Genomic DNA, 24,279 nt, shown 5'->3' on the forward strand with positions numbered 1-24,279 from the left:
ATGCATAAGCCCTAGGTCAATGCAGTGAAATATGGTTTGAAACAAATGATACAAAATGGTTCTTAAGTCAAAGAGAATTATATTTCACTATTCTCTCTGCACTGCAGTTAAAATCTTTAAAGACAGCAGTATACAGAACGCAATTCAAAATATTCATATAGGATAAAAATCTTCAAATCGATATAGTGGTGATTAAGAGCTGCTTGTAAAATCTTGTAGGTAGAATTTAATGGCTGTTGCAAAGAGGTATTAGCTCATAACTGACACTTCTATACATATGATGAAAGTAAGGAGTCAGAAAAGTCAAGCTGCTGACTGCAATCACACTATCACTCTTTGCCTCCCCCCTTTTGTTTACAGTGTTGAATATTGTCAAAGGAAGCAGGGGTTCCATGATAGGGACACCATTACCAGCTCCTTTAATTTAGTCCCTTGTGGATTATACTGTATCATATTGTGCAGTACAGCTAGATGCTGTTGTAATTCTGTGCCAGCCTGTGATCCCAACAGCTGAGAGGGCCTCCTTAGGGTGCCATCGGTCAAAGAGTGTCGACTGGCGGCCCCCAGGGGGAGGGCGTTCTCTGTGGGCGCGCCAGACCTTTGGAACCGTTTACCGGTGGAGCTCCGGACGGCTCCCGACCTTCGCTCCTTCCGACGTGACCTAAAAACATATTTATTTGAACAAGCCGGCTTGGTCTGATGTGTTTAGGGGTATTTTAACGTTTTGTATTAATCTATTGAATTGGGCTATTGTATTTAATATTTCTTTTAAGTTTTATATATTGTATTTTATTGTATTGCCCTGTACACCACCCTGAGTCCTTCGGGAGAAGGGCGGTATAAAAATTAAATTATTATTATTATTATTAATCTGAGGAGGAGGGGGGGGGCCCTGGGGAGCCATCGGAGTCAGGGAAAGGCTCTGATGAGCTCCAAGACTTACATTCCAGTGAGGAGGCTGGCCCTTCTGCTCGTGCTCAGGATGAGACGCAGCTGGGTGGGGAGGCTGGGTCGAACTCTGAGGACACACAGCTAAAGGGAATGAGAGACGCCCACAAACGAAGACAGGCTAGGAGAGTAAGCCAGAGAGAGGCAATGGGGAGACTCCGGAGAAGGCATTGAGAAGCCACGCCTTAAGGACTGAATTACAAAAGGGGAATGTGTGGGCGGTGCTGGTTGCTGAAGGCAACCGTTGCAAAGTACTTCATGGGATCATGTTCTGTTGGTATTGCCAGTGAATAATTCTATTTTGCATTGTGTTTCGTGTGGACAACTTTCTCCGTTTGGATTGTGCTTTGTTACCTTTGTTGTTGGACCATTTGGCAGGTTTGTTACCAATATTGAAGGGGTTTTTGTTTTCTTCTGAGTCTCCAGCCTATTTGTCAAAGGGGATTTATCCTTGTGCATTTAACAAGGACGTCCATAGACTGGGACAGAACAGATTCTGTTTTGGCAATTGTTCTTTGCTTTTATCCAGACTTTCCAAAATCTCTATAAGCCAGTTTTTATACATCCTCTGTCTTTGATAAGCCTTTCAGCCATTTTATTCTAATGTGTCTGCTTTTTTGTATTGATATACTGAGCATCTGGAACTCAGTTATATATCTGTGCTTTTGAATCCTCGTGTATAATAGCTGAATGTGCCAATTGTCAGAGCAGGAACATCCAATTTTACAGCGTTGACACCAATAATATTAATGATCAAAGAAGACATAATAATCAAATGTTGACAATCTTTTCATTCATATGACCTTTCTATATGAACATAAGAAGAGGATTACATTTTAATTTTTATTACATTTTTTAAAAAGTAAAAATAAAAAATATAATAACAATAATAATAAATTAAAAAGAAAACAAAAACAAATGAAACACTCAAATGGCATACTCAATGGACCACTGGAATGTTTTCTGCCATCAGTTTTTATATTTCTGTATTAAATGTTATATTATGCTTTTCCTTCTCTAGAGAACCACCTAGAGAAATGAAATAATAAATGCATAATTGGCAACTGAGGTAAAACTACAAAAACATCAAATCAATGTTTTTTGATATTAAAAAGTGGCATGGATTTCCCAATACAAGAAGTCATTGTCTTGCAAAGTGACTTATGACTGGTTGTCACTTATGACCGTTGCAGCATCGCTGTGTTTATGTGATCAAAATTTAGCTACTTGGCAACTGGCATTTATTTATGACAGCTGCAGTGATTGTTTGCCACCTTCTGACAAGCAAAGTCAATGGCAAAGCCAGATTCACTGAACAACCATATTACTATCTTAACAACTGCAGTGTTTCACTTAACAGCTGTGGCAAGAAAGGTCATAAAATGGGGCAAAACTCACTTAACAATGCTTAGCAAAGGAAATTTTGGGCTCAGCTGGTCATAAATCAAGAACTATCTGTAATATTTTCTTATTTTACTCTATGGATTATTGTTGTGTATTTTCTAATGCTGAGTTTTGGAGATGATACAACCAAGTTGGGAGAAAATTCTTGTTGCTGAAGTAATTATAAGTTGACTTAATTCTTTCTTTAATTTTCTCTCCCCAGAAGCTCCAAATGCATCCAATTTAAAAATTGTACGGATGGATCGGACTGCAGGCTGTGTAACAGGGGGAGAAGAAGTTTACCTCCTTTGTGACAAGGTCCAGAAAGGTGTGAACTCAAAACTGCATCTATCATGCTTGAACACAGTTATATAAACATATGCTGGGAATCAGTAAAGGTGGCCAATAAGGAAAGAGCTAGATGCTATTAGGACGATCAACTTTTTCTCAATCTAATCTATTTCACAAGCCTGTTCCAAAAGTAAAGTGGAATTTAAAAATAATGCAACTGAATTCTTCAAAGGAAGGATGAGATAAGAAGGCAGCTAAATGTAGATTCCAATAAAGGAGAACATTTGTAGCCCTGGGTTGAAATGACGGGTCCTTGATGCTCTCTGAGTTTGGTTGTTTTCTTGCAGCTGCTTCATTACCCAAACCAGGTAATGTCATCAATGCTAGTTAGTACAGGTCGTCCTCGACCTACAACAGTTCATTTAGTGATGGTTCAAAGTTACAACGGCATTGAAAAAAATGACTTATGACCGTTTTTCACACTTATGACCGTTGCAGCATCCCCACAGTCACCTGATCAAACTTCAGATGCTTGGCAACTGATTCATATTTATGATGTTTGCAGTGTCCTAGAGACATATGGTCACATTTTGTGACTTTCTGACAAGCAAAGTCAATGGGGAAATCAGATTCACTTAATAACCGTGGCAACTGCAGTGATTCACTTAACAACTGTGGCAAGAAATGTTGTAAAATGGTGCAAAACTCACTTAACAAATGTTTCACTTAGCAACAGCAATTTTGGGCTCAGTTGTGGTCGTATGTTGAGGACTGCCTGTACTAGCACTAATGATGTTACCTAGTTTGGATAATAAATATAAATTGCTGTCCTGTTTTCTTTTGGGGGGAAATGGGAAATTTGTACCATAAAATTTATTAATAAAATATGCTTCTATATACTGGAGATTTGCCATAATTATTCCAAAGCCAAAAATTGATTTGATTTTAATTAGTAATAAGAAAGATTTATAAATGATAAAAAGATATCAAGTCTGACAAAGTCCTTCCCAATCCAAGATAGGGAAGTGAAATAAATTTCTTAACTGATTTAAATAAGACTCTGAGTAAATGGAAACTCCAGAGTGGGGTTTTCCCTTAGCAAGACTGTTTTTTCCTTGCAACAGTGTTAATTGAAATCTCTCCAGCCTAGCGAATTGAAATGTATACTGAGAAATGTGATACTTTTTTTATCAATAAACATTTCTATATTAAAAATTTTGATATGGCATCTATTATCAAAAACTCTCCATAATTAGTAAGAGGGGGAAAACTGGCCAACATTCAGAAAGAAAGTATACGCTTAAACAGAGTTGACAGCCCACAGGTTTTCTCCATTTAGACATTTCCGAAGTATATGGGGACTACATCTTTGCATCTATGTAATTTTTGACATAGGCTACATTGAACTTATTTTAGTAGCAACTATACAGTAAACTGGCTTATTTTAATTAAGAAAAAACAGAAATATTAGCTATAACATTGTTAACAATATGTTTTTGTGGTGGTACAGCTTAGTGCTTCCCAAATTTCTTAAGAAAATATTGTAACCTTTGTTGCATAAATGTTTGTGCTTGTTGTGCACAAGCTGTAATTTTTTATTTTATTTATATGATTCCAGACAAGAAGAAAAAGCAACAATTTAAGAATCATTAAGGTTCTTCCTACCCAATTGGATTACATTGATACTGGAGTTGGGGTTTTTTAACTCCAAATTTGCACTTTTCCCCAATAAGACAATCCATTTGGGAATACTTCATAACTCTGGACATCCTAAAAACTTTTCCATTCCTGGAGCATAATACTACTGTTAACGACTCCAATTAATTTTCTGGTTCCCAAATCCTTCCAATTTTTTCCCTAGTTTAGAAGATCTTGTATTTTATTTCTGTTCTTCACAGGGTTACTTCACTATTTAGCATATGATGAGAAAATGATAGAAAAGAAGTAAACATGCACACTATCCACATAATTATATACAAAACCTCTACAGAGGTACGGCTGTGGCCTCATAACTGGATGTCCAATTCAGCTATATAGGCAATTGCCTCTAGTGATTGTTTCGTGCACAACCTCTAGGGAACCGGCGAATGCATGTCATGGGCAATAGTTTAATGGTTTGCATATCAGCACCACAATCGTAACAAGGGGAATCTTTCCATCCCATTGATACAGGGCAGAGGCGCTTCTTCCAGTATTACATCTAATTCTCTTCAATTTCATCCAGACAAAAGTGTGTGTGTGTGTGTGCGCGCGCGTGCGTGCGCGCACATCTGTCTGAGTCAGTATTGACTCCTGCTGAGTGGCAAATCCTTGCAGTTTTCTTGGCAAGATTTCAGAAGTGGTTTTCCTTCCCTGCTTCTTCTTAGGCTGAGAGAGAGTGACTAGCCCAGGGGTCAGCAACCTGAAACAGTGAAAGAGCCACTCGGAACCGGTTCCCTCACAAAAGGAAAAACTGGGAGCCGCAAAAAATGTGTGCGCATGTGCGTACATGCGCGCATGCACAGAACAGGGTTTGACTGAAGAGTGGAGCCAAGGCGAGATATGCACCTACCTGCATATTTGAATTGATTGGTTGAACTTTTTTAGTCCCACTTTTTTTTTTGACTGCACATGGCAGAGGACTGGGAGCCGCAGGAGACGGCTGAAAGAGCCACATGTGGCTCCGGAGCCGCGGGTTGCAGACCTGTGGACTAGCCCAAGTCACTGAGTTCACTGTGTGCCTAAGGTGGGACTAGAACTCATAGTTTCCTGATTTCTAGCCTAGTGCCTTAACCTCTAGACCAGGGGTCTTCAAACTTGGCCCTTTTATGACTTGTGGACTTCAACTCACAGAATTCCTCAGCCAGGCTCTAGACCAAACTAGCTCCTATTACTTCAGTAGGATGGGCAGGAACGTACTCTTCCTTTTTGACAATATTATTCCAACCTCCACTTCTCTACTTCTGTTAAAATTCACCTGTAAAATACAAAACCAGATTGCTGGAACTTAGCAGAATACATCTTGATTCCTTAGCCATGTGGCTCTGATTGTTATAAAAAAACAACAACTTGTGTTCTTATACCAGATGGACAGCTTATGGATAGGAGAAAAGAAAATCATTAGCTTTTACTTTGTTTTCTCAGCTTTCTTTGTAAACAGTTAGCTTTCTTGTCACACATTCTTATTTAGGACATAAAATGGTAAGGCTTTCTTGAGAGAGGGAGAGAGACTCTGGACTGACTAATGCTGCCCTAGAATCTAAAGTTTTCCAGCATCTGTTTTCTGTTTTGGACAAAAGAAATGGAGGGGTGGGTGATGGAACAGTCAAATTGTTCCCAGATTTGGATACAACAGCATAATTGTTCACCACACATCATTTGGCTATTAGCACGCTGGGGAAAACAAAGCGAAGTCTGAGGAAATGTCTGGAAGAATGTTAGCACAACTTTAAAAATCAATTAGCAGTGCTTTAAGTTGGATCTAGACCGTGAATGTAAAATTGAAACAATACAGTCTTTGCAACCTAACCCAGCCCACCTTAACTCATCCTGAGATGCCCGCTATTGCCTTAAAGCAGAGGGTAAACATGAATCATGACCTATTATTCATGTTTTCTCTCTTACAGATGATATTCAAATCCGTTTTTATGAAGAAGATGAAAGTGGTGGTGTCTGGGAAGGTTTTGGAGACTTTTCGCCTACTGATGTGCACAGGCAGGTAAGTTCTTTTGGCAAGGAACTATAGTGATAACATATACAACAAGTTTTAATTTGAGGTATTTAATTTCTAACGCTTCTCAGGGTTCGAAAACCTGATCACTTCCAATAATTTCAAAGAAGCAATAATTAATGTACATACAGAGATGTATAAATCAGAAAGAAGATAATATAGTATGCAAATATATTAGATATATAAATTATTACATTTCACTGTACTTATCTTGATCATCTGTGTCATGATTGCCTACAGTTTGCAATAGTATTCAAAACACCGAAGTATCGAGATGTCAACATCACGAAAGCAGCATCTGTTTTTGTTCAGTTACGACGAAAATCAGATCTAGAGACCAGTGAACCAAAGCCTTTTCTGTACTATCCTGAAATCAAAGGTAATTGTCAATGCTCTGTTATATTGCATATCGTAGAAGACATGCATCTTTTTAGAAAACCATCACTATTGGAATTCTTCTACCTATTGTAATATGTTGCATATTAGTTAATATTATGGACTTTGTATGAATTCCAGAATAATAGTGTTGCCAATAAATCATTGCTGCATTTAACATTCTGCTCATTATAAAAAATAGAATTAATACAGTGGTCAATAAGGAAAAGACCCCTAAATGACATGAGGTAAAAATACTGGCATCATGCACACCTTCTAATATATAGGAAGTCCTTGACCTACAAAAGTTCATTTACTGACAGTTCAAAGTTACAACGGCATTGAAAAAAGTGACTTATGACCATTTTTTACACTTATGACCATTGCAGCATCCCCATGGTCATGTGATCAAAACTCAGATGCTTAGCAACTGACTCATATTTATTGACGGTTGCAGGGTCCCAGGTTCATGTGGTCCCATTTTGCAATCTTCTGACAAGCAAAGTCAGTGAGAAAGCCAGATTCATTTAACAACTCTGCTATTAATTTAACAACTGCAGTGATTCACTTAATAACTCTGATAAGAAATGTCATAATTCGCTTAACAAATGTTTCACTTAGCAACAAATATGTGGGGCTCAATTGTGATCGTAAGTTGAGGACTACTTGTATGGAGATGTTTTGGAATGATTGGTGGTGATGGTGGTTATTGTAGAGGCTTCCCATATTTCTTTTCCAGTCCATGAGTAAAATGCTCCACCCCCAAAAACTTTCAACTTTTTAAACACTGTAATTATATCACAGCCGTTGCTTTGTAGCCTTAGGTTACTTTTCTATTAGTCAGGATTCTCAGTAAACTTCCCAGCTCCTAGATTCAATTTAACCATTTAATTTCCCTATAAACCAACGACAAACAACAGCGGAAATCTACTTCTCTTTCCTGATAACTGTGAAAACTTTGTTCAGTAACCATTCCCTTCCCGACTAGTTTATTAATAGTATTTTTCTTCATTCACAACATCCAGACTTTGTAGCACACTAATTAGCCAATGATTTCTTCAAGTTCCAGAGTTAAAAATATAGGCAATCAAAGATGATAGTGTTGTGTAAATCAGACCCCACTGTGAAGAAAGGCAGTAAAATTGCACTGACTTGATTTTATCATGCCTTTTAAAGAGGGAAAACTTAAGCTTGATATCTGTCTTAAGCTCTTAATGGATGTACCCAAATTCTGGATTTCTTAACTGTTTACTGATTCAGGTAAGCTGTATAAAAACACAGGATTCCTTAAAGTATCAACATACATTCTTTTTTTAAAAAAATGAATGAAGTCATGTTTATCTATTATCTGAGTTTTGGTTTTGTTGTTTTGACAAGAACTATCTTCAGCAATATTATCATATCAGTTGTGAAATATCTATGTGTCACATTAATGGGGAACAGGAAGAACAGAATACTGATTCTTGGATAATAGAAAGGGAGTGTTATTGATTACAGTTGATAGAAACACCAGTTATTTTAATTATGTGTGCCTAAAAAGACTGAATGATATTTACTGATAGAGTCAAGAAAGAAATAGCCAAAAAAGGACACTTTTTTCATTTATTGATTCAATATGTAAATATGTGTAACATTGATTCATTATATGAACTTATCAAACTGGTTTCTCAAAAATCCTCTGATTTTTTTAAAAATAATGTGACACTCTTGGTATTTATTTGATAAGTATGTTTGACGTTTAAATTATTTTTACAAGAGTCCTATTTGGCAAATTTGCATTTTAATGTTGTCAAATAATTTTGTCCCTGATAGTTTAATAATTTCTTTATTATTTCATTGCTTGACTTATATTCTTAAAAGTACTATAAATTTCTTTCTCTTGAAAAATGAATTAGAGGTAGAGATAGCTCACTTATTTTCTAAAGAATTGGAAAATTCTCTGAAGTAATTTTTGTCTCATCACATTCAGTTCCGATTAGTCAGACTGTAATCATGTTCATTTTTTAAAGGATATAGTATTTGATCCGTGGTGTCCAAGATAGCTGATGTCTCAGTTCTTCTCAGGTGCCTTTACTTTGCTTCCCATCCCAGACTCTTTTTCATCAATAACGACTCAGTCTCCATTTGTAGTTTCAATTCTGTGGCGAATCTTTACTTTCCTGTAAAGGTATTGCATGACAGAGAAGCATACATGAGCTCCTTCATTTTCACCATAAGCCTCTATTCATAATGAATTTTGTGGAACTAAATTTTACTTATGTTCACTGTACTGAGATAGAAAGATATAGCAGGCCTTGATTAAACTAATTTAATTTATAAATGATTTATGTATGACTAATTATTTTTATTTTTATTTTTTTATTTTTATTTTTATTTTAATTCCATTTATATCCTTCCCTTCTCCGAAGACTCAGGGCGGCTTACAAGCTTAGCAGTAGCCTTCATTCTATGTATATGCCTGCTTATTAGGGCTTTCACACACACCCCAAGCGGCATTATTACAAAGTCAGCTTAATTGCCCCCAACAATCTGGGTCCTCATTTTACCTACCTCGGAAGGATGGAAGGCTGAGTCAACCTTGAGCCTGGTGGGATGCGAACCTGCACTAATTGCAGGCAGCTGGTGTTACTTAAGGAGGCATTAGCCCACTGCTCCACCAAGGCTCTTAATAAATAATTTGATAACTTCAATTATTCTGGCATGTGTAATCACATGGCATACTATCAGTTCTTTCAAATGTTTTATTATATACAACATGAAAATGAATGAGCAAGCTGGAAATACACACACAGCAGTAATAATGCAGCCCATACACTAAATGTGGTTTGGCAGAAAAAGTAGACTCATTCTTGACATTGCCCACAGATAAACAAAAGCAATTATTTCAATATCAAAATAGAGCTTGTCTCTCATTCTTACAAATACTCAGAAGCAAAACCAATCTCAAATCAGTCTGAGTTCTATCACACCTGAGGAAAGTATTTAAAGAGTGAAAGGATTAATATATAACAAGCAAAAACATGTAGTTAAGATGGACAAATGAGGGAACAATTAGTTTATTCTTCATAAGTTGTTATGATAACTGACAGGAAGTGATGTGCTTTAGGGAATTTCCAGGTTTACCACTGAATTGATGAACTCTGTACACTTCTTTTTTTAGGATTCAGAAATCTTTGTGGTGTACAGTTGAACTTTGCAGAAACTTTCAAAAACTCCCTAGGCACCTACTGAACCATCCTGGGGTTGGCTGGCTATCTATCTGTATAATTTGGGGGAATTGCCCAGATACAGCGGCCTACTTTGGTGCTCAGGCTTTAACTATAATTATTAATGAAGTTGCAAGTATACCAGTTGAATATTGTCCAAGTCTAGGAATACATATTTATTTTATATTATTGTTTTTCTTCAGTACTCCTAAGTTGGGTGGCTGGGTGTTAATCCAAGGGGGAAAAACCTATATGGAGAATCATTTAAGAAAATATAACTTTGAAGAAAAGAATGTTAATAAAGTTCATGTTTACCCAGAGGTTATCTTATACCTAACAGACTTTTTATGCAACTTGTCTACCATATCTACTCTAATTAAGAACAGTTTTCAGAGATCTTGGCACATTCAAATTCACATCCACTGCTTTTTGATATTTTTCTTAACTGGAAATGCCAAAGATTGACCTTGAAATTGGTTATAAATGAAATATGTTCTTGCCCCACTCTACTATTCTATTGTCTCTCTGCTTTTCTCAATTTTTCCTTCTTCTTTGGACTATTAATATATTATAGATGTAATATGGTATTCTGATTCTCATGGGCATTTTCCCATCTCTCTCTCACTCTGTCTCTGTCTCTGTCTGTCTCTCTCTCTCCCTCCCTCTTCTTCTCCCTCTCCCTCTCCCTCTGTCTCTCTCTCTCTCTCTCTCTCACACACACACACACACAGACACACACACACACACACACACACACACATAAGTCTGTCTTTCTGTCTGCCTGTCTATCTATTTATCCATCAACCAATCAATCTATATTGTGTGGGGTACCTCAAGTTCTGTCTTGGCCCAGTGGTGTTTAACTTCTTCATAAATGACCTAGATGTGGGGATTAAAGGGCAAATTTCCACATGATACTAAGCTGGGATAAATTGCTAATACTTTAGAACAGAGGTCCTCAACCTTTTGGGCAGCAGGCAGCAGAGTTTTTTCCACAGCCTGGAGAGTGTGTGGTTTTGTGTGCTGCCTGCATCCCATGGATGGGGCTTTGCTTGTTTGTGTGGACCACTTGCTGGCATGCCGTGGCCCAGTACTGAGCCAAAGACCAGGGGTTGGGGACCCCTGCTTTAGAAGATAGACTCAAGTTTCAGAAGGATCTTGTCAGACTTCAATGCTGGGCCCTATCTAACAAGATGCAGGTCAGTGGTGAGAAAAATAAGGTTACGCATTTAGGCAGGAACAACTAAATGCACAGGTAGTTGATAGTTCAACAGTAGATCCTGTGACTCTGAGAGATCACTGGATCACTGCCTAAGTATGAATCAACAGTGTGCTGCATTCACCAAAAAAAAACAACCAATGCAGTCCTAGGCTGCATCAGCAGAAGGATAAAATCAAGATCATGAGCAATGATAGCCCTGCATAAGGAAGATCACATTTGTAATACTGTGTCCAATTCTGGCCACCTTGAGATAAAAAAAGATGCTGAGGCCCTATGAAGAGGACAGAGAAGAGCAAGAAAGATGATAAGGGGTCTTGAGGCCAAATCATGCCATGAGCGGCTAAGGGAACTAGGTGTGTTTAGCTTAATGAAGAGAAAGCTTGGGGGAGCCCTGATATGCTGTCTTCTGACACTTGAAAGGCTATCACAGGAAGAGGGGGGTCAATTTATTCTCCATAGTACCTGAGGAAAGGACAAGAAGCAATAGGTGGAAACTCATGAGAGGGAGAACAACCTGGAAATAAGGAGGTTTTCTGACAGTGAGAATGATTAATCAATGGAACAACTTGCCACCTTTTGTTGTGGGTGCTCCATCACTGGAGGCTTTCAAGAAAAAAAAAGGTAATCATTTGTCTGGGGTGATATAAGAGCTCCTGCCTTGGGCAAGGGGTTGGACTAGAAGTCCTTCAAGGTTCCATTCAGTTATATGATTCTGTGACTCTACTAAGGAAGATAGTAGGCTTCACTAGTTATGTTATAAACTAGTCATGTCTAACCATCTGTTTTAGATGCTTTAATTTAAATTGCTATTGGCCTTGACGGACTGACTAGTTTCAGTTCCATGAATAGGATTCAATTTATATGCTTTTATTCAAATAAGTTAATTAGTATCATCAAAGGGGAAGTAGGATCAGTCCATAAATTAGTTTGAGAACTGCCTTAGCTGCTAGTATAAGATATCTCTTGACCTATTTTATGCATTGTTCATATCCTGGTGTAAATCCAAATGCAATTAGGCTTCTTATTTGCCTATAATTAATTGGAAGATCTTAATATAAGTAAAAATGCTCTTAGGAGTGGCTTGGACACAGAGAATGCTTATATCAATTCCTCTCTCGTTCCATTTTTGTCATTTGTGCTGTTTCCCTAATTTCCGTGGCCTATTTTGACTGTTCTATCTTTTCATGGTACAGAAGTCTTTTTTCTCTATAAGAAAACATAACTCCTATCTAGATCATGGGTGTCAAACTCAATCGTGTCACATGACATATCGTGATGTATCGCAACATTTTTTGCCTTTGCAGAACCGGGGTGGGTGTGGCCTGCATGTGACGCATCTGGCCTGTGGGCCACCAGTTTGACACCCCTGATCTAGATGGTTGTCCTCTTTCACAAGCATACAGCTTCAGGACAGAAACACATGGAGTGATCAGGGGGAAGGGAACGCCCACCTAGACAACCAGATCAGCTGAACAATCATCAGTCAGTGGAGTGACAGATGTTACAGCCAGTTCACTGTCATAGTTGTTAATTAAATGTTAATAATTGAGTAACAATAAACATTCCATGCTCTACTGTGGGATCAACATAGTTCCTGAAATGCATTTGGCAATTCTTCATGTGTAGACATGAAGCAACCTATTATTAAAGGAAAGAGAAAATGGGAAGGAATATATCTGAAAAGGAAGAAAACATTTAAGTACAGGAGAAAAAAAAGTTTTATTAAACTTGAAGTCTTTATTACTATGAGAAAGCAGCTGAGAGCCAACTGCTCATACCTAAGGTCACCAAAGAATCTTAGGAGCCTAGTAAAGCTGGTTTGGTCAGGAGGTCTGTAATTTATTGTCACATCCTGGTCAGGTAGCCAAATAAACATACACTTAAATTAGAATGTCTCCCTTATATTAGTCTATTATGACAAATTGTATTACAGGCTGTGCCTCAGTTTTCCCAATATTGCCCAAACAATATATCCAGCAATGAAAGAGGAAGGGCAGACTCCTTGAAATAGGGCTTTAGAACCTCCATTATAAAACACAAGTATCTGTTTTATTCATTATTTATACAGTCATACTCTTACAAAATATGAGATTTCAATTCATATTTATGTAATTTACAGCAGTAGCAACAAATGTTATTCCCCATTTGATAGCCTGTTACCTTCTGAAACAGTTAGAGGTGCCTTAAAGATTTGGTAAGGGACGCGGTGGCTCAGTGGGTTAGGATGCTGAGCTTGTCGATCAGAAAGTCGGCAGTTTGGTGGGTCAAATCCCGAGTGCCGCGTAACAGAGTGAGCACCTGTTACTCGTCCCAGCTTCTGCCAACCTAGCAGTTCGAAAGCACGTAAAAATGCAAGTAGAAAAAATAGGGACCACTACGGTGGGAAGGTAACAGTGTTCCATGCGCCTTTGGTGTTTAGTCATGCCGGCCACATGACCATGGAGATGTCCTCGGACAAGCGCTGGCTCTTCGGCTTTGAAACGGAGATGAGCACCGGCCCCTAGAGTCGGAAACAACTAGCACGCATGTGCGGGGGAACCTTTACCTTTACATTTAAAGATTTGGTTGCATCTCTCTCATATTTCTTTTGTCAAAAATGTAGATAAAGAAGAAGTACTAAGAAAACGACAGAAGCTCATGCCGAATTTCTCCGATAGTTTTGGTGGAAGTGGCGCAGGTGCTGCAGGAGGTGGAATGTATGGAGGAGCAGGAGGAGGAGGCGGTGGCAGTGCTGGATCAGGTAAAGAAAAATGTTAATGGGATAATGAATAAATAATGGAAGGTGCATTAGGAAATGGCTTTTCTTTTTATTTTGAACTGTCACTATGATAGCTGGGTTTTGTTTTGCAGGAGATTTAAGGAACCTAAGAAGTTATGTTTTTGTGTGTGGCCCCATACAGTGCTGATTCTAAACTACCACTATCAGTACAGTCCATATTTATGCATTTAATTCTCTGTGGAGTTAGGCTCTGTATATTAATTGAATTGTAAATTGAGTAATGTATTACTTTATTCAATTTAATGTCTTTATGAAGACAAATTGACACAATAACATTTTTCATCCCTAAAAACCAAATATTTTCACGTATATTTATCTTAATACCGTACGTTTTTATGCACAGTTGGAGAAGAGATGTCTATTAAGAACAATTGTCCTTTAATTTAAATGTAGGTAATATATTTAAACAAAATTTACATAAAATTTACATAAAATGTATGAATTATTGGAGTACAGTTTGGAAAAGCAGTGCACACTTATTTATTTATTTAAATTTAGGCACTCCCCAACTACAAACTGACTCTAGGTGGCACACAAAAGCAATAAAAACATAATATAAAACAAGACAAGACAAACTGACAAATTTTCTTACTGTATTCAAACTTTATAAAAATCATTCTCATTTTAGTTAAAAGAATTATTAGTGAAGGTCCAGTATGTTATTAATTCTTTTATGACCTGTACATGTATATGTATATGTATATGTATAAACATTTTCTTTCTGTGGATATAGCAATTATTGTTTTGTTGTTGGGCAAACATTACCATCCATATTGAACTCTTAAATAAGAATAAATAAATGTACTTATTTATTTGAATTAGTATTACTTAAAAGTAAATTAATGTTTAGCCTTTGGCTTATATTTGCAGTGATAAACACCATACCTGATAGTGCATTTCTGGGTGAATGCTAATAGAATGTGCAATAATAACATATATCCTTGAATAAAAGTTAGATTGTTGATAAACTACACCAAAAGGCCTCCCAAGGGGAAAAAAACCAATATTTGCTATAATAGTATTTGCTATAATTGCAAGAAAATTACTTTACTGACCTATGCATAGTTAACGTCAGACCTATTTATACTGTGTAACCTATTATATACAGTATATAGTAAAGCTTTAAAAGCATGCTTTCATATGTGTTTAAATCATGTATTTTAATCTTTCTATATTTATAATGAAATATCCATGGAAAGCAACATATTAAGCATAGGTATTGCATAGCCTGCTTCTTCTTATACCTCTGAGACCCTGAATCCTGTGAATTATCTTTGTTATGTGGATTGTACTACTTAGATTTCTATTTTGTCTGCTATAGATAGTGAATTAGTCTAAATAATGTATGTTTCTCTTGTTTATGATAAAATTAGAAAGAGATGACGTGACACGAACATGCTATAAACATCTATAGATGACACTTTTTGACTTTAAAACAGACATGTCAAACACAAGGCCCGGGGGCCAGATCCGGCCCGCGAAGTGGTTTCATGCGGCCCGCAAAGCCACCCTGGAAACAGTGAGGGAACGGCCCCCACTGCCTTGGCCCTGGCCCAGAGACCCTCCTTCTGCCAGAGACCCTCAGATCTGTCCCACTCCTGCCCAGGCCCCCATAGGCACCCTTGATGCGAATGATGTAGAGCTGGCCATGCCCATCCAGTAGGCCATACGCACTTTAGCCACGCCCACACAGTAGGCCACGCCCACCCAGGCCATACCCACTCGGCCCCCTGAGGGCAACCGCAATGCTGATGCGGCCCTCAATGAAATTGAGTTTGACACCCCTGCTTTAAAAGATGAGAAAATGCCTTCTTTATGTTTCTTTTTATTACTTATAATCTGGATTTTTTTTTCCTTGTCACGCACAAAAAATGTACATACTTCCATAGAGATTCATCAGACTAAGAATTCTGCAGGTAATTTTGTCAGTTGGAACTATTGCATATTACACTTGAATCAGTACAGGTGGTCCTCGACTTACAACAGTTCATTTAGTGACCGTTCAAAGTTACAATGTTACCGAAAAAAGTGACTTATGACCATTTTTCACACAACTGTTGCAGCATCCCCAGGGTCATATGATCAAAATTCGGACACTTGGCAACTGACTCATATTTATATCGGTTGCAGTGTCCCGGGGTCAAGGGATCACCTTTTGTGATTTTCTGACAAGCAAAGTCAATGGGGAAGCCAGACTCACTTAACAACTGTGTTACTAACTTAGCAACTAACTTTGCTTAACAACTGTGGCAAGAATGGTCATAAAATGGGGCAATGTTCACTTAGCAAATGTCTCAGGAACAGAAATTTTGGTTCTCAATTGTGGTCGTAAGTCATAGTTTATTTGTGAATCATGTTCATCCCCAAAAAACTACAATTAATGATGTGTCTTTTAATCTGTTTTTTTTCTTTTAGGATATGGGTACCCACCATATGGGTTTTCCAGTTATGGCGCAATGCATTTCCATTCCAGCACAAACAAAAGTGGTGCAGGAATGAAACACGGTAAAAATCAAAGGACATTCCCCCCCCTCATTTCTGTTATGCATTGGGATATTACTCTTTGTGTTATTACTGTGAGTAGTCAAGTAATCTAAAAAATGCGATTACTCAAATTCATGTAATTTTCATAGTATTTAATTCCACCTACATGTGTAGGCTTTGTAAAGAAAGTTTGACGGCTTCTTGTTGCAAGGCCACACAATCTGAAATACCTGCACAACAAACAACCTAGGAAGGGAATATGAAAAAGGGAAGAATGGGTTTGCCCAGTTCATAGTTACCATGGGGCATGGATTGAATTGGATTGGATTCCCTTAAATAGGACCTAGATTGAATACTAGGAGCAGACAAAGCCAGGGTTAGAAACAGAAAAAGATAGCACCAAGTAGAGTATTAAATGAGCCATCAGTTTTCTCTTTATCACCACCTTCTGTTCATTTTTCTTTTTTGCCTCAGTTCCTTTCTTGAAACATCTCTGGTGTGTGTAAAAGACAAATCCATTTTTTAAAAATTATATTTTTATAAAAATCCAGAATCCAAATGTTTTTATTCGTGGTAGTAGCGAATGGTAATATAGCCTGCGGAGGAAAGGAGGCAATCTTTTCTTCTGAAAATCTACACAAAAATTAGACCAAAAATAGCATGAAAGCCAACAGAATAGTTTTTATTTTTATTTTATTTTAATCCCATTTATATCCCGCCCTTCTCCGAAGACTCAGGACGGCTTACAATCTAAGCACAAATCAAATGTGCTTAGCAGTAGCCTTCATTCTATGTATATGCCTGCTTATTAGGGCTTTCGCGCCCCCCCCCCCAGCGGCATTATTACAAAGTCAGCTTATTGCCCCCAACAAACTGGGTCCTCATGAAGCTCATGTGTTGCAGGGGAGAGCATACTTCAGGAAAGTTAGAATCTACAGTGAGAAAAGTTATCCTTATCTTTCCAGATAATCATCCTCATAATCTCAAACACAAACACAACCAGCATCCACTTGAAGCGAGGTCTTGTTGCAGTCAGCTGCAACTTGGAGGGCAGTGAGGTGTAGCATAGCCAATTACATCTGAAAATGGTGCAGATCACTTATGGCTAGCCCTTTGGGCATTTAGATTGGTTGTTCCAAAAACTTTATGAAACAATGTCTTTGATTGGTGGAAAATGATGTCTGCTTCTCTTGGCTCTCACTTTGAATGTAACAGAGGACAAGCCAGAACCTTTGCCATCTATACTCTGATGCAATATGCCCACTGGTTTTGTTGGGTTTTAATTAAAAACCTCCATCTTTCTCCCTTTTCAAGGAGTTTCAAATGGCACGCCCAAAGGGGAGAACCAAATGTGCTGTAACAAAAAACACAACAAGAAAGTCAAGGAGAAAGTAGAGATTGAAGATAAAAGCGAAACCAGCCCCGACTTGGTTTCTGGGATGGAAGAAGAGGCTGGTACTGACATTCATTTACAAGGTAATTGGAAAAGTTTACTTAGCATTCTTGCAATTATTTAGGAAGGTGAAGTACAGATGAAGCCTTGACTCTTAAATGCAATTCTTAGTTGAAATGTGCAACGGCAGATAGTCAGATCTGATCATTTTTTGAAACTGAGAAATCAGTTTTCTAATTCAGGCATCTTCTAATTATTTATTCAGAACTACTAGAGGCATCTGTATCTTAAAATGTGCTGTTTTATTATTATAACCTGTCATCCAGAAATGACTGGTGTGCTGCTTTAAGTTTTATAAATCTGGCTTTAAAATTCCATTTTGGTTCAAGAAATAACATGCTTGAGTCTTTGGACATAAGAATCCTAATGTACACATGTGTAAAAATGTATGTGCACTTAATTGTTTGAGTGCATGTGTGCATTTATTAATATGATTTAATTTATCCTTTTCTGAGCCTAACTTTAGCTGACTTTATAACACTTTAATGCAACATCAGCTAAATAACTAAATAAACCAACGCTGCAGTGATCAATAGATTGTAGCTAAATATATAAAAAAGGGAGGATATGAATTTAAACCTGTATAAATAGAGTTTAAAACCATGGAGGTATGAGAGAACAAAATGGTTACTTAGTGTTTGAAGACTAACAAAAGCTGAGTAATATTGGGGGGGGGGGAATCCATAATCTGAGTGCCCCAAAGAAATTACATTTCTTGCTGTCCATCTAAACTTCAGTGTTAAGAATACTTGAAGCAGAGTCTTCAAAGGTTATGCGAAGTCTTGTTGGAAGAGAGGAACTTGCCAATCCTCCCTTTCACAGAAGTAAATGTATTATGTGAAACATGTCCTAGAAAACAAAGATTATGCATCAAAGAATGTTTTGTGCAATTGCGTACAATGCACGTCACTTCACATTAATTAACAAGCACAATTGATTAAATCTTAAACTTTGTGGGTACTTTTGTGACCAAGCAGTGAAACAGCTTTAATGGTTTTCTAAGGTTTTCCTGTATAAAAAAAAGAGAGGAATGTCAGTTGTTATTTAACGTGAGAATCTAAAGCCCCTGTACCTTCTTTGAGCCCTTGTCAGGTAAACAGCCTTTCAATCTTCTAGCCCTTTTGATTCCAGCATCAAATACACCAGAGACCAGGCTGTTGTGTTTCTTTGCAGCTCTCTGCACCGTAACTCTTCCCAAAGGAATAGCAGTTTTGTTGAAGCAAGCAAAGGTGAAATTAGCCAGAGGGAAACAGCAATAGACAGCTGGAATTGTCCTACTGTATCATTGTCCGTGGCTTGTCAGTTTCAAAGAAAACAATGCCTTGAGATAGAAATTTCACATCTACACAAATAGTAGAACCATTGTTACGATTGCACCTAGTCATGGTGCTGCTTGAACCTAGGATGGTTCAGTTTAGTGGGCCATCAGAAACACATTGAGAAAAGGAAGAAAATATTTCTCAATTATTCTTCATCTCCTTCAACGCCTACTGGAGCCTTAGAGTTTTGGGACCAAGCCTATTTCTACTTTTCTCCAGATTCTTGAATAATTTAGTGTATTGAATAAATTACAGAATGCAATAAATACATTTATATTGGAACTTACCATTTTTTTGTTTGTGACATGGATGATTTGTGATTGGCTATGGTAATTTTTTTTTACTAGATTCCATCTTTGTAGAACCTGCATGCAATCATTTTGGCTTAGCTACCGGTATCATGGAGTAGTTTTGTTTTGGATTACAACTTCTGTGGTCTCTTGTAGGATGCTTTTGAAGTATAGAGATTTTCATGTATAGAGTCATTCTCTTTCATCTGACTGATACTCAGAAATTTTGGCTATATGTTTCCATTATAACTGTAAATTATAATTCTGCTCCCTACAGATGCCTTCTTTTTGGAAAAAGCCATGGAACTCGCTAAACGACACGCTAATGCCCTTTTTGACTATGCAGTCACAGGAGATGTAAAGATGCTTCTGGCAGTACAACGCCACCTTACAGCTGTTCAGGACGAAAATGGCGATAAGTAAGTATGTAATATCATAAAGCCAAATTTGTATAACATGATGGGGTGGCATTTTTGTATATGATGGGGAAACCCTAATTTCCCAAATTCTGTGTTTTCCATTTTATTTTTTTATTAGAAAAACAACTTTCTCAAAGATGTTTACAGCTAGCCACAATGATATCCAAATGAAAAAAAGTGTTCTAATATCACAACGTCGATTCCGCCCTTTCATAGTTGTGTTGCAGCCTATCATGCAAGTCTCAATCTATTCAATGACATTTACTTTAGGGCCAATGTACACAGAACTTCATGTTAAAGGCAGAGAGTACATGGTCCTCTGCAGAAGAGGAAGGTTGAGTGATAAAATATGCATCATAACATATACAGTACTGATGCTTGCTAAGTTATCCTCTGCAGCAGTCTGTGGTTCTCTCTCTCTGTTTAAGATGCCGTTCCATCTGTACTAGCCTGAAAGTAAATTTTATTAAATTCACTGATTTTTCTATTGTTTCTAGGTAAACCACTTTAACTTTTGAGGTATCATTCTCACTATTTTATTTTTCCCCAAGTAATAGATGTCATATTCTTCTCTTGAGATGACACAGAAAGGAAAATAATGGTTCCAAAATGAGGCAACATTCCAATGATTCATTGTAGGTACTTCTCATTTAGAGAGAAAGAGGCAAAATGATTTGACTCATCTCTATATGTAACGTTTCAAAACAGGATGAGAGGGCTTTTTCCTCCTTCAGCTTTAATTCCTTTTGCTTTTTAGACCAGAGAGAACTCATTCCTCATTCCAATCTTTTTCCAGAATGCCTTAAGGCTTGAGGTTTTTGCAGTTGCATCTCTTGCAGCTGATACAAATCAATTATTCTTCCAGAAAGTACTGAAGAATTTACATTTGGGGAAAAAAGATAATATTGGAATCACTCTATCTGGACATGACAGGAGTTGGAGTCTAATATATCTGGAAGGTTATTTGATTGGAGGAGTCTACCTTTCCTCCTCTTCCAAACATCAGGCTTTGATATTTAATCTTACCATTTCCTTCAAATAATGCAGAACAGGAAGCTTCTCAACTCTGAAGCTGTAGAAATTGACAAGGATCATATGTTACCAGCACTTCCCCAACACTTAAATGTGGGAGGAAGCCTATAAGGTTTATGAATTAAAAGAATGATTTAAAAGTTGTTTAAAAGAAATGAAGCATTGTGAAAGATCTTTCGTTGTGGCCAGTGGTAATAATGTTGTTGCAAAGAGTTAGCTCAGATCAATGTGATTTCTACATCTCTAGTACAAGAGATTTGCATATTCCATTAAACCAATTCCTTGCTTTGTGAAAATGTTGTGATCTTGATTTATGACCTCTTTTTAATATATGCTTCCTCTTCCTTAGATCTTTTGAAATCCTATTTTGATTACCATACTGGAATTCTATTCATGCTACATCTTGCTACATTTTCTTAGGCAGTGTTCACAAGGCACAAATAATGCAGCCATCCTCTCCCCAGTGGTTGATTATCCCTTGAATGTTGGCAATACTTAATATAAGATAGTTAGAAATGCCACATGATTTTTATTTTTTAATCCTCTGAACCCCAGCAATGAAGGATTGGAGGCTTGTCTCTTCCTTTCTCACTTCTTCAAACTATATTAATACCTGAGATACATTACATCACATCACATCATGTCACATCACATTACATTATTAATAGCAATGACACAATTGGGGTTAATGCCTCTATGGAAAAACTGGAGTCCTTCACGTTGCTTTCTTCCCCCTTTTCACATACAGCCTTAAGTGTGGCCATAAGAAAAGTGATGGGAGTTTGTAGGAGGCTTTGTTATCATGGGGTCTCTCTGGGATGTCATTTCAGGTTGAATATGTTATTTCCAGGAAGTGAAGGGAGACAATTGCCTGGAGCAACTTAGTTTAACCTCAGACAAGACTCTTTTTCCCTCTCTCAAATGACCAGCATAAAGCTGCCATACAAACATGCTTAATTTATTCTTAAAAATCTATAGGTTGGCTTACAATGAATCTCACCACCTGCAGTCTATGCTTCTCTGAGCTGAATGAGATAGGGCAACAGTTAGATGTATTTTCCTCGTAGGAAAATATACTCTACTGGGGAATTCCCAGCCTCTGAAAGAAGACTATCCATACTGTTAATCAATGTGCCATTGCTTCAAGGCATATCTTGAAAAATAATTATGGATCTGTACAGCAAGGGGAGCCAAACTAGACATAACAAGAACTACACAGTTTGCTCTTCATTACAGGATTTCTCTTTTACAAGTAGATTTTATTTTGAATTCAAGGGTGGAATATAAAACAATACAATTAAATTAAAATATTGTTTAGGGATAGGTGTAACAGATTTGACTTCCATTGTCATTGGAAACTTTTATCTTTGTGGCCGTGATGAGGTTGAAATCCAGCAACCTATGGTCACTAAGTGGGAATCATTGATCAGGCTACCAATTCTGTCTTTTGGAACTAGATATATGCTTTAGACATAACGAAGAAGAATGAATAAGTTCATAACCAGCACTTTCGGTTATGACTGGAAATAGACTGAGGTCTTGAGTAGTGCTTCTAAGAATTGAGTTGTATGTTCCTTGCAACCAATTTCATCTGGCCATAGACTAGTTTAAACTTTCCATCATCGATGTCTATGGAGAGTCTCAGTTATCCAGGTCAGAACTGAAGAAGCTTCTTGGATGAGAAGCAAAATGTTTTTAAGGGGAAAAAAAATCAAGAAAGTCCAGTTGCCTTTTGGAAAAGTACTTTTGGGTTTTCCACCATCAAGGGCTATATTTGAGTTTGCAGAGACCTCTGACTGGCTGCTATTGAAAAAGAAATGCAGGAGAAAATGTTTTGATCCCCTGAGCCAACTTGTAGTCCAGCATTTCATGCTGGAAATGAAAAACAAACAAACAATTCTTGACACACTGTCCAAAAATCACCTTTGCTCAGGACAGCCAAACAGGATGGGAGTTAAAGGAGAGCAGATTGGGTGTAGCTTTTTTGAAAATGTTGCTCCTTGTTCTTGCATTTTCCACCAAACCATTTATGTTGATTGTGTCTTTGCCTTTCCATTCCCTCTTTCTCCCTCAAAAAAAAATCTTAATTTTTTTTTTAATTCAAAAAATAGTTTGGGAGATTTATTCATCATCCTTGATGCATTTTTTTATTACTTGTCTAAAAAAGTAAGTTTGAAAAGTGATTAAGCAATAGTGGATAAGTAGAGGGAGATGGGCAGTTTTAAACTCAATTTTTAAATCAGCTAGAAGCACATCAGGGGATCTTTTATATAGGCAATTGTGGGAACTTCAGATTGTTTCTCCTAACCTTCCTTTTTTAATTATGAATGACTGAGAACCAAATGTACTTAAAGAAATAAGAAATTGTGGTCTCAATATAGTAAAACAAGGAGGTTGGATTTCCGTAATATATTCCATCTTACATATTAAATGTGGTTTTGGGGGTTTTTCCCCTCATTACTTCTCTTTTTCTAGCTACATTTCTGAATATACCTTAAAGACAAAAACATTAAAGATCTGCTCAATAGTAGGCAACTGTCTAAAAGAAAGTGTAATTTCCCTTTCAAGTTGGTGCAGTTCTCAGCCTTTCAGATCTTAAGTCCTACCCAATAGTTTATCAAAAAACCTAAATCATTTCATGAGAGATAGTTTAAAAAAACTACTTTATCTCTGAAGTTCACAGATTATATACAAATCATACTTCTCTTTTATGGCAAATTGTAGTGGTTTACCTTGTGCCCATCTACAATATTTCTAACTGTGTTACTGTCAAATTAAAAAGCATTGATGTTAAAAATCCTGGGGAGGCTTGTGATGGCTTAAATTGATTAAGGATAGTCCACTTCAACAGAATTTACTAAGTATTTTGATTCTGTTGTACATGATGTTAGGTTTTAAAGGTATTCAAGATTGCCCTTTGTTGCCTGCAGCAAAACTGTGACTACCTTTCTGGAAAGTAAGGATTATAATTTCATTCTACCAATATGAAGCTTTATTTGTCATTAAAACTCCTGACTTAGAAAAGGCACTCCCATTTTCATAGAGAGCTCTATACTCTGCAAAAATGCTTAAGTAAAGAAAATTATTTGCAATATATTTATTCTTCTGATAATATTTCTGAAAACTCTTGTCTTTCCCTTTCTTTTCTTTAATCAATACCAGTGTTCTTCACTTGGCAATTATTCACCTTCACACGGAACTGGTGGAGAACCTTTTAGAAGTAATAGCAAATATGAATGCTGCTGATGTTCTCAATGTGAGAAATGATCTTTACCAGGTATGGAAACACTGGGAAGAAGGTAATACACAAACCAGTTCATTTCTGGACCTAAGTGGAACTATATTAGAGGATACAGTGAAATTTGCAAG

At 37.2% G+C, this 24,279-nt stretch overlaps 1 protein-coding gene across 2 annotated transcripts in view; it reads left to right on the forward strand.

The window, feature by feature from the left end:
- NFKB1 (nuclear factor kappa B subunit 1) overlaps positions 1-24,279 on the forward strand; it is a 76,278-nt gene that overhangs the window by 37,270 nt on the left and 14,729 nt on the right. For both annotated transcript variants that reach the window (XR_014027094.1, XM_081332649.1), the window contains exons 9-16: positions 2,555-2,659; positions 6,228-6,319; positions 6,572-6,710; positions 13,737-13,874; positions 16,329-16,418; positions 17,712-17,873; positions 19,737-19,878; positions 24,073-24,187. Coding sequence is in view for 1 of the 2 variants with exons in the window: in XM_081332649.1 (XP_081188775.1) it covers positions 2,555-2,659; positions 6,228-6,319; positions 6,572-6,710; positions 13,737-13,874; positions 16,329-16,418; positions 17,712-17,873; positions 19,737-19,878; positions 24,073-24,187 (983 nt within the window). In the remaining variant the exon portion in view is untranslated. The remainder of the gene's footprint in view (positions 1-2,554; positions 2,660-6,227; positions 6,320-6,571; positions 6,711-13,736; positions 13,875-16,328; positions 16,419-17,711; positions 17,874-19,736; positions 19,879-24,072; positions 24,188-24,279) is intronic.

The sequence above is a fragment of the Vipera berus genome (assembly GCF_964194415.1).
Source record: "Vipera berus genome assembly, chromosome: 7".
NCBI classification, from domain to species: Eukaryota; Metazoa; Chordata; class Lepidosauria; order Squamata; family Viperidae; genus Vipera; species Vipera berus.